General features: G+C 43.8%; 1 protein-coding gene across 2 annotated transcripts in view; it reads right to left on the reverse strand.

The window, feature by feature from the left end:
* EFR3B (EFR3 homolog B) overlaps positions 1 to 16,644 on the reverse strand; it is a 501,803-nt gene that overhangs the window by 99,312 nt on the left and 385,847 nt on the right. For both annotated transcript variants that reach the window (XM_069233752.1, XM_069233751.1), the window contains exons 7-10: positions 15,178 to 15,312; positions 8,172 to 8,250; positions 4,635 to 4,770; positions 954 to 1,115 (exon numbers count right to left, since the gene is read on the reverse strand). In XM_069233752.1, coding sequence (XP_069089853.1) covers positions 954 to 1,115; positions 4,635 to 4,770; positions 8,172 to 8,250; positions 15,178 to 15,312 — 512 coding nt within the window. The remainder of the gene's footprint in view (positions 1 to 953; positions 1,116 to 4,634; positions 4,771 to 8,171; positions 8,251 to 15,177; positions 15,313 to 16,644) is intronic.

Consider the following 16,644-nt stretch of genomic DNA (forward strand, 5'->3'; position numbering starts at 1 on the left):
CTTGCAAGAATTTCAGATTTTAAGTAATAGTGAATTAACAGTATTGCACAATGAAGGGTAGATATGAAGACCTGATGCTTCTTCTATATAACAAAATCTGGGTTAGAGTTTTATTGTCTTAATTCTTGTATAGTGGTAAACATTACAATATATTCCCAGAGCTGGGCTGAGGGGTTTTAGTAGACAACTTAACAACAAGGTGATAATATGGCTTACCGCGAGTCAGCATGGAAGTCCGCTTCAGGTATTTACCACCCAGAGGCCCATCAAAGTGAGTCAGGATGCTTGGTGAGTTAGGTTTGGAAGCAACAAGGACTCCAATGAGTATCCCCATTCCCACAGTGACGTGTCTGCAGTGAAATGATTGTCTAAACAAGGCAGTTTTCAGGTTTTCCTGACATTTTGCTAGATCACCTCGGTCTTGACCTGAAGGCCATAATGTCCTGAGGTCCAGGATGCCAAATCACTTTCGTCTTGTATTTTCAATTCAACCTTGTTTTGGGAAGGCGAGGGCGATGCCTTTGGATCTAAAGAACAGTAAAAAATCAGCAGAAAGATGTATCTGGTCTGGATGTGCGTGGACCCCTGAACATCTGATACCACCCTGTTGCCTGAGGGAGAGCATCGGGGTGTGTACACTTATGAGTGGGGTGGTTCAGGTTTGTGGGAGAGGATGCCATGAGCTTCTGTTTCTGAAGATTGACAGGGGTCACCTGGATGCCACTGCTCAGAAACTGCCTTACAAATGTTTTTTTGTTGTAAGATTGCGCCACAAAGGAGTATTTTCATATAAAAAATTTAAACAATACTAACAAAAATGTAGAAAAATAAGAAATCGCTTAATTCTTGACACATGCTTTTTTATGAGCAGATCATGTTCTATCGTATTTAGCCTCTGTGCAGAGGCTTCCATGGTCTATGCAAGTTGACCTACTACTTGGGTATCTACATACCTATTGTCTTGATAACTGCCTCCTGGAACATCCTTTCTTCATGCTCCTTAATAATTTTGGTACCAATATTCATGGCGGAGTCATAGCTCCCAGTCAGCTCATAATCAATGCTAAGCCGGAGCTGCCGTAGGAGCGTGTTGAACACTTCCAGCACAGTAGGGCCTAAGAAGAGAAAACAAAACATTTTTAGTTAGGTCCAGACGGAAACTTGAGAGAACTATCCTAAAAGACAATGGGGGTCATTCTGACCCTGGCGGTCATCGACCGCCAGGGTCGATGACCACGGAAGCACCGCCAACAGGCTGGCGGTGCTTCCTTTTGTATTCCGACCGCGGCTGTGAAGCCACGGTCGCCCAGCCGGGTCTGGCGGTTTCCCGCCGGATTACCCCCGGCTGGGAGAATCCTCCATGGCGGCTCTGCTTGCAGCGCCGCCATGGGGATTCCGACCCCCTTCCCGCCAGCCTGTTTCTGGTGGTTTTCACCGCCAGAACCAGGATGGCGGGAACGGGTGTCGTGGGGCCCCTGCACTGCCCATGCCACTGGCATGGGCAGTGCAGGGGCCCCCTAACAGGGCCCCAGAAAGATTTTCACTGTCTGCGTTGCAGACAGTGAAAATCGCGACGGGTGCAACTGCACCCGTCGCACCCCTGCAACTCCGCCGGCTCCATTCGGAGCTGGCTTCATTGTTGCAGGGCCTTTCCCGCTGGGCCGGCGGGCGCTCCTTTGGCGGGCGCCCGCCGGCCCAGCGGGAAAGCCAGAATGGCTTCCGCGGTCTACCGCCGCCAGCCAAACTCGGAATGAGGGCCAATGTGTTTATACTTAAAATATAAAGAGAGAACATCTTTACAAAGTATGCTGGTATGCAATGCATCACTAAACTGCTATGAGGCAAGCCGTGAGTTGCATAATCACAAAGTAATACCTTTTTCATCCTTTTTACCATGAGGTGTATGCAGATTGCCACTTTTTGTACCCTCCACCACAAAAGTGCACAAGATACAGGGAAATGTAAGAGACTACGTTTGCAGGAATAACTAAAGAAACAAGGCATGTTGTACATGGAGACCGAGAGCAAAAACTATAAGAAACTGCAGAGTCTCAGAGCAGGTTCATCTGTTGTTCAAGACATATCCCTACCACATTAGCATGCTTTTATTCGATAATTTCCTCCATTCTTGTTTAGCTAGAGCGGTGCATTGGTGAGGCAGCTGGCTTATTCTCTCTCTAATCCAGATACATGTCTCTAGGTTGGGGATCTGCTTTCTGAGCATCCCATCCATAACTAGAGCAGTCAGTAGTGATCACCATCTGCTGGAGATATGCTTAAGTGAACATCAAGCTGAAGCAGTGAGGTCCTGCAGATATCTCTGCGACATCAATAACTGTGTAACATTTGCAACAAAATCTGACTTCCAGGAACATTTTATGTTCAACATTGCAGGGTCCTCAATTTTCCTCCGATCAAAGGTAACACCTGATTGAAAAGATCAGACCAAGCCAGAATTCATACATTCAACACTGGAGACATGTTACTGACATTTCCTATCTGAAGAGAAGGACTTCTATGAGGTTAGTGTACAGACTGACTCTTATAAAGATGATTGTCACCTGGGCGTTCAGCTATGATATGTCTTTGAAACCTGACTGGTTTAGTGAACAAACTACAGTCTGGTGCCAGAGAAATTATTTATTTTCTAAAATTTAAAATGTGCAAATCCCGCTATAAGTTCAGACTCAGCTTTGAGAACGATACGGTCCTTTGCTTGCTAAAGAGATAAGTGTAAGAAATAAACTTTTTTAAGGGAGGGGTATATCATCATTACCTTTGCAACCAGATCTCAGATTACATTTCCTTCAACAGTTGGTGAAAACATGAAGGTGTGCATTCCACCGGACTGACATGGAGTGAGCACTGTAGCACTACCCGTTGCATAGCCCGTCGATGATGCTAGCCCCTGCCCCACACCTGGAATCCGGTCACAGCACCAGGTGAGGTCGTTTAAAGACGTGGAAGAAGAATGAATATGAATGCCACCTAAGCTACCAATTTTTTTGAGACTAGTCTGAGATGGAGGCAGAGTAATAAATATGGGCTCCTACTCTCGGCTAACTACCTGTTTGAGCTGCAAACAGGTACTCCATGCATTTAGTGGGATTGAGGGCTATACCGAGAGAGTGGACTCGATTGGAAAGCAGGAATGATTGAATGAAAGGGCGGTCCAGAAGGACCGCTGTGTAGTAGGAACAAAATAACATAATTGGGCAAGATGTGGGAACCAGAAGATCCCATTCTATCTTGAATGAAAGGAAACAGAACAAAAGCAGGCTGTCAGTGACGAGATGGTATAAATTACTGCAGTCAGACAGCAGGATGGGGGGACAAAGAGGGGACGGTACAGCCGATAGAGGGGTACATCCCAAGCTGATATCATTAGCTAATCTAAAGGCTGCAATAGACCTGGGAATGTTGCTCATTCGGATTCCATTTAAAATGGCAAAACTTGGCACATAAGCCACGGCTGGTGGTTGCAGCTTGTGGGGCTCAATTGTAGAATGAAGGGAAACGAGATTCTCATCAATTTGGATCCCACAATTTCTTACTGTCTTTGATTGGAGTGAGTGGGGTTTGAGTAAGCTACGTCAAAAATCTTGAGACCAAACATTGTTACAGCAAAAAGCACTTTTGTTACGTCATTAAATTTCAGGGCATACTGCTGCATTCATCAAAAAATGTAGGAAAGCCCAGAAACCCGCCACAGTGAACTCAGAGAACACTGGAGGGAAATATAGAGATAAGTAGTCTTAGGACCACATAGTTAGAAAGGATGAGATCTGCTCTCAGACAAGGCTTCCAACTCCCAGCTCTGACCAGGGCTGAAGAAAGAGCTGATGGTCCACCACCTCGAAGGCCTCTAAGAAGTTTAACAGAATGAGGCTGCTAACCCAATCATTGTCAAGGATCTATTTCGGCTCTCCAGTCAAAGCTAAGAGCGTCATCCTTCCTTGGAAGGGATTCAACTTGGATTTCCTCTGGTACCTGACAGATAGGGTATAGGTCAAGAGTGACTGGGTTTATTAGTGATTAAAGGGTACTTTTTAAAGGCTGGACACACTATAGCACTCTCAAACTCAGAAGGGACTAGACCTGAGTACACAGATTCATCACACCGCTGCCATGGTACTGAGGTAACCCTCTGCACCAATTTGTTTCAGGTTTTTACTGAAGCAGATGTCACAGCGTGAGCCGGTTCCTTTCTTGTGGACTGTCAAAGTAACTGTAGCCTCCAGCATTAGGAAGCTGAAAAAGGAAAAATCCCAGGTACAAGAGCTGAAGGTGGAGAGGACGATTCTCTCTATATCGCTGTACCACAGAAATTCTGTAGAATCAAACTGTGGGTAAATAAAACCGTGTGCGAAAAGCCTCTTCGCACATTTGCATATAATACGAAAAAAGGGCTCTGTGACCTTGGATAGCTCAGACACTTCTAAGGAGGTAACTCCCACTGGAATAATTAATAGTCTTATCTCCACATCCCAAATGATGATGTTTGTGTGATCGAAGAGACCATGCTAACAGCAAAGTACCACACACCCACAGCAAGAACTTCACCAATGGCTACAATGGCAAACACAATCTAATATTACAATGGTTATCCTTCGACGATTGCTAAAGTAACTTACCTACTGATCCGCTGGCTGCGATTACAGCTGCCTCGGACAGGACCTCCACAATACCGGCCCTTACCGTGGCAGCACTCTTGCTGTTGGCGTCCAAATGCCCCAGAAGCTGCTGAATGACTAAATGTGAATGTTGAGGCTGTGAAAGAAAAAAAAAAGCATTTCGTAAATTACTGTACGGTATTCTTTTATTAACTAGGAAAGAAGGTTTAGGGACAGATGTATCAAGCAATAATTTTGCATTCACAAATGGTGTGAATCGCTAAATTCAGCTGTTTGCGAATGCAAAAATGCCTTTCAAGATGTAAGAAAGGCATTTGCTATGCAATTTTAGGGAATCGCAAAAATAGCGATTCCTTAAAATTGCGACCCCATTTAGAAAATCGCAAATTACGATTCTCTAAATAGGAAATCGCAAATAGGCAATTCCTATTTGCGATTTCCAAAGCACATGTATCAAGCATTTATTTAAATGTGAATTGGGCATTTAGGAAATGCAATTACCACCATATCCAATTTGTTGGTAAGTATGTGCAATTTTTAAAAATGCATTATATATGCATTTTTTAAAATGACATGTAACGCACACATGCCCGAGGGCATGTGTGTGCTTCACATGTCCGCAAGTATTTTTTTGGGTGCATCAGAGAGGGCCTTAGGCCCCCAGAACCCTCTGGTTTGCATTACCTAATTTGCGAATTCCTAATTCGCAAATTGTAAAATGTAAAACCATTTGCACCTATGGGCCTACAGGTCCATAGGGATGAATGGAGTCCCATTCCCTAATTGCGATTCGGTTATAGCGATTGCGAATTTTAAGAAATCGCTATTACTGAATCACAAATTTCATAAATCCCATTTTGCAATTCTTAAACAGCAATTTCTTAAAATTCGCTATTTAAGAAATGCAAACCAGGAGCTTTATACATCTGGCCCTTAGTCACTTACGTGCTATTTGCCAATTTGTAGCAAGATGAATAAATCCAGGTGACAAGCGTGGGCCACCCTTGTTTTTATGCTCAACAGCAATTACTAAACACATTTCATTAGAAGCACTACCTTAATACGATTTAAAAACAGTAGAAAACATCCCATTTCGTCGCCAACAAATATGCAATAATGAAAGGTGTGAATTAATTAGTTGCAAAACAAAGGACAGGCTGGCTAAATAAAAATATTTGTATCGCTCCAATATTTATTGTCGTTTATTTTTTAAACTCACGATGAATTAATTAAAGGTGTATACAGTGATCATTTTAACGATTTCCTAAAATATATGCTGCATGATTACTGTGTCTCCGCATATGTTCTAGATGGTAAAACTCTCTTCTACAATTAATAAATCTTCCATGTTTGTATAAAATACTGCTGCCATATTGAACCACATATCTTCTCAGATTGTAACTGTAGTTGGATTTATATAGCGCTTATTACCCTTGATGAGGCATTGAAGCATTTTACGGCACGTAGCATGCTACTCAGGAACCAAAAGTTAGTTGTCAATGTAATGGTTATTGAGATTAGTCATGAGCTCTCAAGAGAACATTTCATGCATTTACTCCAGTTACTTTGCGATACATTCATAAAAAGTAGGTTACGGGGATATGTAGTTTCAGGGGAGTGGTTGATGACAGAGATGGGCTGGTGGAGATTAGAAAAGATTAGATTACAGAGATAGGGTTTTAAAGAGGAGAGGTTGTGATCTATGAAATGAGATATCAGCAAATTGCAGAATTACAATAAGAAGGGCTGAGGCAGGCATGAGACGTAGGGGAGTCTATTCTCAGAAATGGAAAGTACGCAGAGGATGTAAGGTATGAAAAGGGTCTCTGAAGAAAGGAAGGAAAAGAAACAAGGAGGAGTAAGTCAAGGTCATTTTTTCTTGCAAGGTTTTAGGAGTATAGTGGGAGAAGGCTTTCTGAGCTAGCAGACAATCAGAAAATGTAAGCTGTGAAAGAAACAACATTAAACATAGTAGACAATATCCAGAACAGACAGTTTAAACATGTGATTCTGAGTGTACACATCATTTAAACAATAAAAGCCCTAGCCCCTTGTGTTCCAACCCTTGGACAACCCTTTTACACATAGTCTGGAGTGTCACAACCTTGGTACAGGGTCCTTATGCTGCACAAAGGGAGTTGGCACAGAAAAAAAAGTCTCATTTAAAGATCTTCCCTCACTATTTTGTGAATTAGGGTTTTGTTTTTCACACACTCCTTAAAAATGAGTTAGTTGGCACTGGCTGGGAGTGTCTCACCAATGTGCATTCAGATTTATACCCTGTTTTGTCACCTAGTTCCATCAAACTTTATGTTGTGCATCTTTGTGTATGTGACTATTGTAGTTTATGCATTGTGCGTATAAGTGAAGCAGGGTGATGAAGACCTGTGGGTTCCATTTGGGCATCCCGGGCCTGCTCCTGTGCACAAGCTGGAGTGATGCTGTTTTTCCAGACACTGGAAGCTTATCAGGATGCAGGAGGAAGAAGACCTAGACTGTATAGTGAGGAGAAAGGAGACAAGGCTCCTACAGAAATTCGATTTGGTCCTTCCTGTAACACTGTCACTTGGTAGAGGGCGGGGGTGAAGGGGGCTGCAGTCTGTTGTTCAGAGTCAGAAGGATCTTTCAGGTAAAAACACCCTTTTGTCTCTTTCCTGATGACTTTGTGGCTGTTTATAGCCAGAAGCAGATAGGTCACACCACTTTGTGCCTCTGTTGTGGGTGCTCCAGGCTGGAGACTACACTGCTGTGAGGGGGCATCAGCCCACAGAAAGGCTGTGTCTACAGAACTGCATAGAGTTGTTTTACCCATGCCCCTCCAAGCCCCTGAATGTGCACAGCCCACCCACACATCTACAGCCCCTCCTTCCACACATCTCCCCCATACCTAACCGCCCCCCCAGGCACCCCTGCAAGACTGTCACACAATTGACCTTACTTCTTTTTCTCTGACTGCAAAATGAGTGAATTCACCTTTCTCTGTGCAGTAGGTGCTGGCAACAGTGACATGCCATCCTCTTTCCATTCAATAGAAAGTTCTCAATAAGTCTTAACATTGTGTGCCAGCAACACTCTGCTTTGAACTTGCCCATCAAAATTACCTTTGGTGTTCAGTTATCTCGCAGGGATGCTCAGTGGTGCTAAAAGACACAGTTTTGACATGGAGTGTCTGGCCATTGCTCGCAGTGTATTTGCCAGTGCTTGCAGGGGAGATAGTCTACCCCGGAGAGACTTTATCGGAGTGAATATTCCCCTGTGCGTGATGGATTGACAGTGTGCATGGGTTGCACAGGCTATTGAGGTATACATTGTCTACACAACAAATCCTCTGAGGATCCCTGCACAGACCCTCAGTTACAGAGCATCAACAATGATGAAGTCAGATGTATTAAAATGAATTACATAACAGTTTATCTTATTCGATTGATTGATTGATTGATTGATGCCTTCACATGAATGTTGAAGAAAATGCATATTTTCTCGCCCCAATCATTCCCAGACGCCAATTCTAGCAATGTTTTTAAAAGTTCTTCTCACCTGTATGGAGTACATGATGATCTTAAAGCAGCGGATGGCAAAAATTTGTGGCTCCCAGAGTTTGTGATTATCCAGATGCCTTTGGGGAGGCGGGAGAAAAACATAAAACATTAACAATCCAGCAACAGACTGAACTGAAGTCTTATAGAAGGCTTGAAGTGAAGAAGCCATTCCTACTGCAAGCAATCATTTACATCAATTAATGAATATAAATTGTTCACTTCATACACTTTCAATACTCATTGCAATAAGACTGGCTGTGAGGAATTCCGCTGATTTGGGTGTTCTCCTAGATTGTGTGGCTTTTGGACCACTGGAGTTTTTACCTGTGGCATTGGTTATCTCAACAGTTCATAAAAAGCTCTATATATCAGAAAATGTAAATGAGCTACAATTGCCTGGCCTATTTAAATGGTGGGTCCCCTCCAGATCTGCTGCCTTTTCACTTTGTGGAAGGCCCTGAAAGTGGTGACAAATTAATGCCTTTGTAGTGAGGAGGGCTGATCCAGTTACAAAGGGGAGGATCAGGGAGGCAAAAAATGTTGGATTTCTACAAGTAGGAACTCTAGGAGATTTCTTCTGCAAAAATTCACGCGACCAGGGCAAGGAATGCATATAACTTCTGGAATTGTGGGAATGAGAAATAGTTAATGAGTGGGTTAGCAACACTACCAAAGCCATGCTAGTTTTACCCTTCAAGACCCAACATTCCGATGACCGGATGAGCTGGAATACAGGATCTAATAAGGAAGGTAGATTTCGCCAATAGCTGCTCAGAGGAATGTGCACCTGTCTGCAGGTGGAAACAGCTGGAGAGTCGCCCTAATCTTGAAGTTCAAAGTCTGTTCTCAGGGATGTCCTCCACATCTATGCCAAGACCACTGCCTAAATTGGTCCAGAGAATCATTTGTACCGAGTTCTGCTCAAGAAAGCCCATTAACCTCTGCTAGTGACTAACAGTAGAGCTAGGAAACGGAGGACGTCCTGATACAGAACAATCTTTGGAACAGAACTGGGTTCAGTGGAACTCTCTTAGAAGAAATTAGCTTTAAGAATCTACTGTAAAGACATACTTAAATATCCACAATTTGAGCACAAAAGAACAGTGAGCATTTCCCAGGGTAACTAATTCCACTACAGACATACTGGCTTCTCTGAGAGTTGATGCTCTCTCTACACTATTCTTGATGTAATACTGCCTTCTAACCTACCAAAACTCCATGCTAGAAGCCCTGTGGGGACAAACTAACGTATAAACGCTGCAGACCAAGGTTAGACCTAAGGATGCAACCTAACAAATGCCTGTGAGCATGTGGGCAATTAACAGTCCTTGCTAGGGAAAACAACATTCTCTATCCCTCCTAGCCCATGCGGCTCAGAAACTGTGTTTGGCAAAAAAAAGCCCAACTGGTTGAGGCCAGACAACTACAGGAACAATGGGAAGGTGAGGAAAAGAACACAGTGTAGATGAGGCATCTCCAACGAGTAGCTCATGAGCTACCAGTAGATCACCACCTACCTGTGAGTAGCTCTCCTGTGTACAGCCCAGCCTACTAAATATGAAAGCCTTTGCTTGGATCAAATATGTTTTGTTTGCCAAAATTAAAATGCATGTATTTGAAGTGAAAATGTGTGTATTTTCAGTACTCATAAGCTGATGTATGGAGAATATTTTTTTTCCATTTTCAAAATAAATGTAAAGCTATTATTTGAGTTGGACAGATTTATTATTCATATTATTACCTTGGTGCCAGGGGAATGCAGCTATGGCTGTTATGTATTACCATGCAGATTCATTCCAAATTGATAATGTTTTTTACTTTACTCCTGGCAACCCTGCCTAATGCAGTGATGTGATCACCGCTATCAGTTTTGGATGGACTATCACATCACGAACAGTAGCTCAGGATGATTTTCATGGAAACTAGGGAGATTTTTTTTTTTAACAAAAAAAGGTCTGGGACCCCTGGTGTAGCTACAGGTGATTTTCAACTGCTAGACTACAGCAACAGATGCAACAGGACATCGATGGAAACCTCACTGGGCCCCTCCCTCCATCCTAAAGAAGATGAAACAGGCTTCAGCAGACCAGGGAGATACCAAAGCAAAGCCCATCACATCCGAGCCCAGCCATGAGGCACTGGAGACCAGTGGTCCAGGCTTCTTGGAAGATAAAAGTGCCACTAAAATTCAGAGGAGAGTTCACTTCTAGGAGGCAGATGAAGTCCCATCTATAAAAATAAAAACCCAGCAAGGGATTACAGGAGGTGCCACAGTTCCAGAGACCTGGACAGGGTCTAAATGTATGCATCTATATTGTATTGTGCCACAGGGTACCACAAAAGAGATCCATGGAGAAGAGGGAGTCTATGATCGCAATGTCCTGAGGGATCCTTTCGTAAAAAGGCAAGAAAGGGAAAAGTAGAGTGTTTGACTCCTCCAACATCTCATGTTAGGGAGGCCGATTGTTAGAAATGGGGTCTCTAGTTGGCAGAGGTATACACCCTTGTCCAAATAGGGACCACAATCCTAGTCAGGGTAAGTAACACACAATCCAAATTATCCTGTGCCCACCCTCTAGTAGCTTGGCACTAAGCAGTCAGGCTCAACTTAGAAGGCAATGTGTAAAGTATTTGTGCAATAAATCATACAGTAACATAGTGAAAACACCACAAAAATATACCACACGGGTTTAGAAAAATAGATATCATTTATCTGAATACATTAAGGTCAAAACGTTGAAAATCCAATGTACATAAGCAGAGTTATGAATTTTTAAATATTAAATCCAACTAAAGCGCCTAGAGAGAGTGCGAGCAGCATACCATCTTTTGTGAATTCTAGTTGTGACCAAACCTGTTTATCTATGTCACTGGGATAGATGCCTACTGGCCCATTTGTTTATAGTTCAGGTTTTATGTTCTTATCCAGACCCTAGCGCAAACATCCCAGGTGTATCTTGTGTACGTTTTGTATGTGGCCTGTGTTGTACATATATCATGTGTACTAGTGAGACAGAGTAATGGAGGCCTGTGGGATTCATTTCAGTTATCTAAAGTCTGACCTGCTGCTCAAGATTGAGGTGAGGAACTCAGAGGACTGCTTGTGACCAGAGCTGATGTCTGTCTAACAGCCAGCTTCCAGTGGCGGCTGATGACCATAAAAATTGGTGGGGCATAATCCTTGGCTCGGATTTCAGTAAGCAAGCCTGACTTCTACTAGGGAGGTTTGTTTACTCTTGCTTGCGCTCCATCTAACTCGCTCACTCATTCTCACTCAATCTCATTCACTTACTCTCATTCGCACTCGCACTTACTCTGACTTACTCAGCCTCATTTGCTCCAGCAGTCTCGCTCTTTCTCACTCTGATCCACTCAGTCGCACTCATTCTCAATTATTCTCATTGAGTTCCACTCCTTCTGATTCACTCAACCTCACTCTGACTCAGTCACAGTCAGTGTCAATCATTCTCACTCAATCTCACAATGACTCAGTCTCACTTAGGGCCTGATTCAGAGTTTGGCGGAGTAGTTACTCCATCACAACGGTGACGGATATCCCGTCCGCCGAAAACTAAATCCCATAGGGTATAATGGGATTTAGAGTTTGTCGGAAGGGATATCCATCACCATTAAGACAGAGTAACCCCTCCACCAAACTCTAACTCAGGGCCTTAGTCTAATGCGGTTTCACTCATCACTCTGACTCACTCATTCCCACCTAGTCTCCTCGACTCACTCAATCTTCCTGATTCACTCAGTCCCACTCATACTGATTCACTCAATCTCACTGTGACTCCATCTCAATCATTCTCACTCAGTCCCGTTCATTTTTGTTATTCTGATTCACTCACTATCATTCTGCCTCACTCATACTCACTCAGTCTCATTCACACTCAATCTGACTTAATCTCAGTCTGACTCACTCATACTCAATCTTTCTCACCCAGTGTCACTCACCCTTACTTAGGCTGACTCAATCAGTCTTACTCGTTCTCATTCTGAATCACTGTACCGCATATTCTCCGACAATTAAACTCAGAAACTGTAACTCACTCAGTCTCACACAGAGTAATACTGTTACACTCACTGGCATTCCCCCTTACTCTCATTCATTCTCACTGGAACTTGCTCTTCCTTCCACTCATTCCAACGTACTTTGACTCACTCCTTCAGTGACACTCTCTCACATTCACACACACGCAGACATGCTCACACACGCACACGCTCTCTCACAGACACACACTCTCAAGCGTGCACACACAGCATGTTGAAGCATTTTTACTTACCTTTTTGTCTGTGCAGGTCCCATTTGGACTGCTGCTGCTTCTTCCTGTGTCCAGCACTTGAAACTGAAGCACTGAACCCGCACAGTCACAGATTCGGGGCTTTAGTCTCTGCTCATTCACAACACCCTTTCCCAACTCTAAGAAGAGTCATGAAAGGGTTGGGTGAGTGGCTGATTGGCGTGTAGCCAGGTGCACTGCAGGGCTTAAGCCTGCATCCCCCGTGGATACCTTTAGCTGTGATGCTTTACCAACTCACAGATGGTAAGGCACCGGAGCGCGCCGCGGCTGGAGGTTTCACCAGTCCTAGATAATCTCTGAAGAGTCGTGCAGGTGCCTTCATGTGCCTGGCCTGGCTTTCAGTCTGTGTCACTAGCTGTCTCAGGGTGTTGCTGGATGGCATTTTCTTCATTTTACCAAGAGTGAATAATACATTATTATTCTCAATCTTGCTACAATAAAAATGGACCAGAAAACAAAGGGGTCAGAGCCTTGGAGCCTTAAAGAGAAAGCAGCCCCTGCCAGCTTTCCAGAGGTGAGTAGACATTACCTAAGTCTACCCCTTGCTTAAGAGCTGTTCACTTGCCCTGAAACATCTTGAAGCCAGCTTTCCTGTTGGGAGGAGTGACGGTCCAGGAAAAGTGAAGTACAATGTGACCCTGGTGTGCTGGAAGTGGAGGATGTCAAGGAACCCAAGACTCTCTCTGCAATTAAACTGGGAATCACGGAGATGTGGCATAGCCCTGCTACTGCGCCCACAGAATTAAGCTGTGGTGCGACCTGAGCTGCTATGCATGAACTGTGAACCTGCGCTGTGACCTGAGCCACTGCGTTACATTTGTGAAGCAGCCGCCCAACCAGAGACTGCAACATGTCCTGAGCCATTGCCCAACCTGAGACCGCAACAAGACGTTAGCCATGGCCCGCACCCAAATAGCGAGGCTTGTGCAAAGCCTTACCTTCTGCTCGAGCACAACCCGTGCGTGGCTGCACTGATCGAGACCTGAATAGCCTAAGCGGGGCAGCAGGGCTTCCTTATGAGACAAGCCGTGAAAAAAAAACAGCACTTCCCTGAGCAGCAGCCGACAGCCAAGGGCAGCCCCATCACTGCACACACGACCGCTAAGGTGGTCGAGGCGAGCTGCCGACTCACACTCATCCCAGAAGACAGGAGCAGATGAGTCAAAGAGAAGCAGGGCAGCCGCTGAGAACGCCAGTTTGCACACAGACAAGCAGACTTGTTCCCTGAGAACCAGTGAATGCAAAAGATACTGAGCACAATTTCAAGAGCACTTGGTAATCTACAACTGAGCTTCATCTTTCTAATTACTGACCTAGGGAGGAATCTACCTGGACCGTAAGGAAGTGACCAGAGCGAATAGTAGTACTACGCTGCCAGGACAATATATAGCCTGGTGCACATTTTCATACGTGTAGTATTTATTTCTAGTGCGCATGCAAGTACTTTTCTTCTTGAAAGTCCAGCACTGGGTTGGACAACCATTTATTATACTGATGTGTGTGTGTTGAGTGCTGAGTTAGAGCACCCCCACACCGCCTCCCTCAGAAGCATGTGACAGCTCGCCATCTCTAGCACTGACTGTCAAGTGATGGAGAGATTGTACTTGGCCCAGTTTGCAGAGCCATAGTAGGACAGACCCCAAGACATCAGAAGTAAACAGCCTCACCATGCACAATCTTTGCCCAGGAGACCCTGCTTGCCGCCTGCCCTCAAATGGGGACTAACATCAGTACAGATATATCAATAGTTAAAGGTGTAGCTCGCCAAACATCCTACATCCAGTCACAACGGTACCATGGGTATTCAATCATACTGGTCATATACTAAAGATTGAAAACATGGATATTCAGTCACACAGATAATACGGACATTCAATCACAGATAACATTAAAGAATGATGGATAACAAGGACAAACAATCACACGGGTAACACACTAAAGAAGTAAAACATGGATATTCAATCACATGGATAACAGCACTAAAGAACGAAAAACGAAATCGTGCCTTCTTACACACAACTGGGCATCTGCAAAATTATATACTAATTGTGTGTGTGTGTTAGGATCTTATAGGTACAGGAAATATGATTTTGCTTGTTTTAAGTTGTGAAGATATTTTGTATTGTTCAAGTCTTAACACCTCGGGTGTAGGTTTTACCATAAGCTTTTACTGGCACTTTGAATGTTTGTGCACCGACAACCCCTAATTCAAGACTTGAGAATAAGGTACATGTGATATGCTTGTTCAAAACATTACAAAGAAACATAATAAATGGACCCCTTACTTATAACTAGAAAAAAGCCTTTACTGCTTCTCTATTTCGAAATTTCCCTTTATCCCAGTCCTGAAGTTCTTCAAGCTCCTTCCTAACTTTAAGGATGCTGCATGCACAGGAGTGTTCAGAGCAAGAACAGGCCTTGGGAACGGAGAACCCGCTGGGCACAACCTGGCACGCGGACCTGGCACTGATCTCCACCTCTGAGAATTCAGGGCTCGAGTTTGTCCTTACCAGGCCCATGATGGAGCCTGACCCGAGGTGTTTTGAGTATGACCCAATTGTTACTTGCCGATTTCAAATATCTGAAGTCTAGACACACGAATTACAATTCAAAATTAAGTTATAAAAGCAACCATTGCTGAGTGTATGTGGCATATTCCACATAGTGCTCAATCTGCTTAGATGACAGATATAGCCTTACATGAGGACCGGCTTGATTGCATTCTTGATATTTCCATAGGCCGCGCGCCCAAGCAGCTCACGCAGACACCGCTCGGCCAGCTCCGCTGGACTCTCCTTCTCTTTCTCTGTGGCCTGCAGGGGAGACGGAGAGCGGCTGCGGAAGCAAACAAGACACAACGTGAGTTGGAGATTGGCTGTAACCACAGGATGGCAACAATGTCTCAAATTCAATGGTTCACCTCGCTGGGGAACACTGCATGGACATTTCCAATTTTCTGTAACACTCCACAGGCGTGTCTGAACTGGCAGTGGCAGTGAGAATCCTTCTGCCTTCTGAATGCATATATTCACTTCTACCTGGCTCACAAAGAATTTAAGTCTAAAGTACCTTTGCCTCTGTGGTCGCTTTCACTGGTAGTTTACAGTTAGTTAAACAGAATATATATGTATATAATCATGAAAGGTTACTCACCTGTAACTACTTGTGGACTACTAGTCCTTTAGGCCCCTTCATGGAAGGGCTTCAACACCCAGTTGCAGAAATAGCAGGAATAACCAGTACTTAATCCTTAATTTCAGCCAACATTCGATCACAGCTCTGTAAGAACCTTAAACCCTGAAAGAGACTGCACCTGCAAAGTGTGCACATCACGGTTCCCAGCAACACAACAGGGTCCCGTCAGCAATACACATGTCTAGGGCAAGGTTATGCTCCCCTATCTGGGTTCACTCAATACCCTTGGTTCACTTTGCTTGATGTTTTACTTCCAAAGTTTCATAACTGGGGAATAAAGCACAAAAAGTACTGGCCTACAGAGTGCCCTATGTCTATAGAGAGTTGACCATAGGGAATATAAATGCAAGAATGAATCAATGAATGCAACAGTAGGAAGAAAGGATGCCCACCTCTGTGCGTGACCTACATGTCACATGTGTGAATTCTTGCAGGACCATCTCTGTTTGGACACACCCTCAAAAGTATTTCTTTGTAGGCATTTAAAAAATGTACCCATCCGATTTCCACCCTGGAAACAGTCTGAGATTTATTAATAACATGGGAAAGAACTGATCGATTTCCAGAGAGAGGAGAAAAAGTAAACACCGCCAAATTTGGAGGGGAAGAATAAGTTGAAAAAATATATTTTCCGTAGAGAAAAAAAAAAAGACCTGAAGTACTAATGCAAAGGCATAGTCACACACAAAATTTTACACTATGTAAAACTGCATTTGTGAAAATGCCTTTGCATGAACGTGATTTGAAATCACAAAGGTTTTTAACGTAAAAACTACTGGAAAGTTGCCAGTGATGGGGATCAGAAATGAGTACACTTAGAAAACTTTGTGAATGTAGGAAGAACATAAAAAAGCCCCAGGTTTACAATTGCTTATAACAATCTACTCAATCGTGATGTTTATTGTGGCTAAACAAGTCTTAACGACCCCCTCAGAGGTGACAGGAGAGAGTGATACTTACCATGGTGTAATA

The sequence above is a fragment of the Pleurodeles waltl genome, chromosome 5 (assembly GCF_031143425.1).
Source record: "Pleurodeles waltl isolate 20211129_DDA chromosome 5, aPleWal1.hap1.20221129, whole genome shotgun sequence".
NCBI lineage: Eukaryota > Metazoa > Chordata > Amphibia > Caudata > Salamandridae > Pleurodeles > Pleurodeles waltl.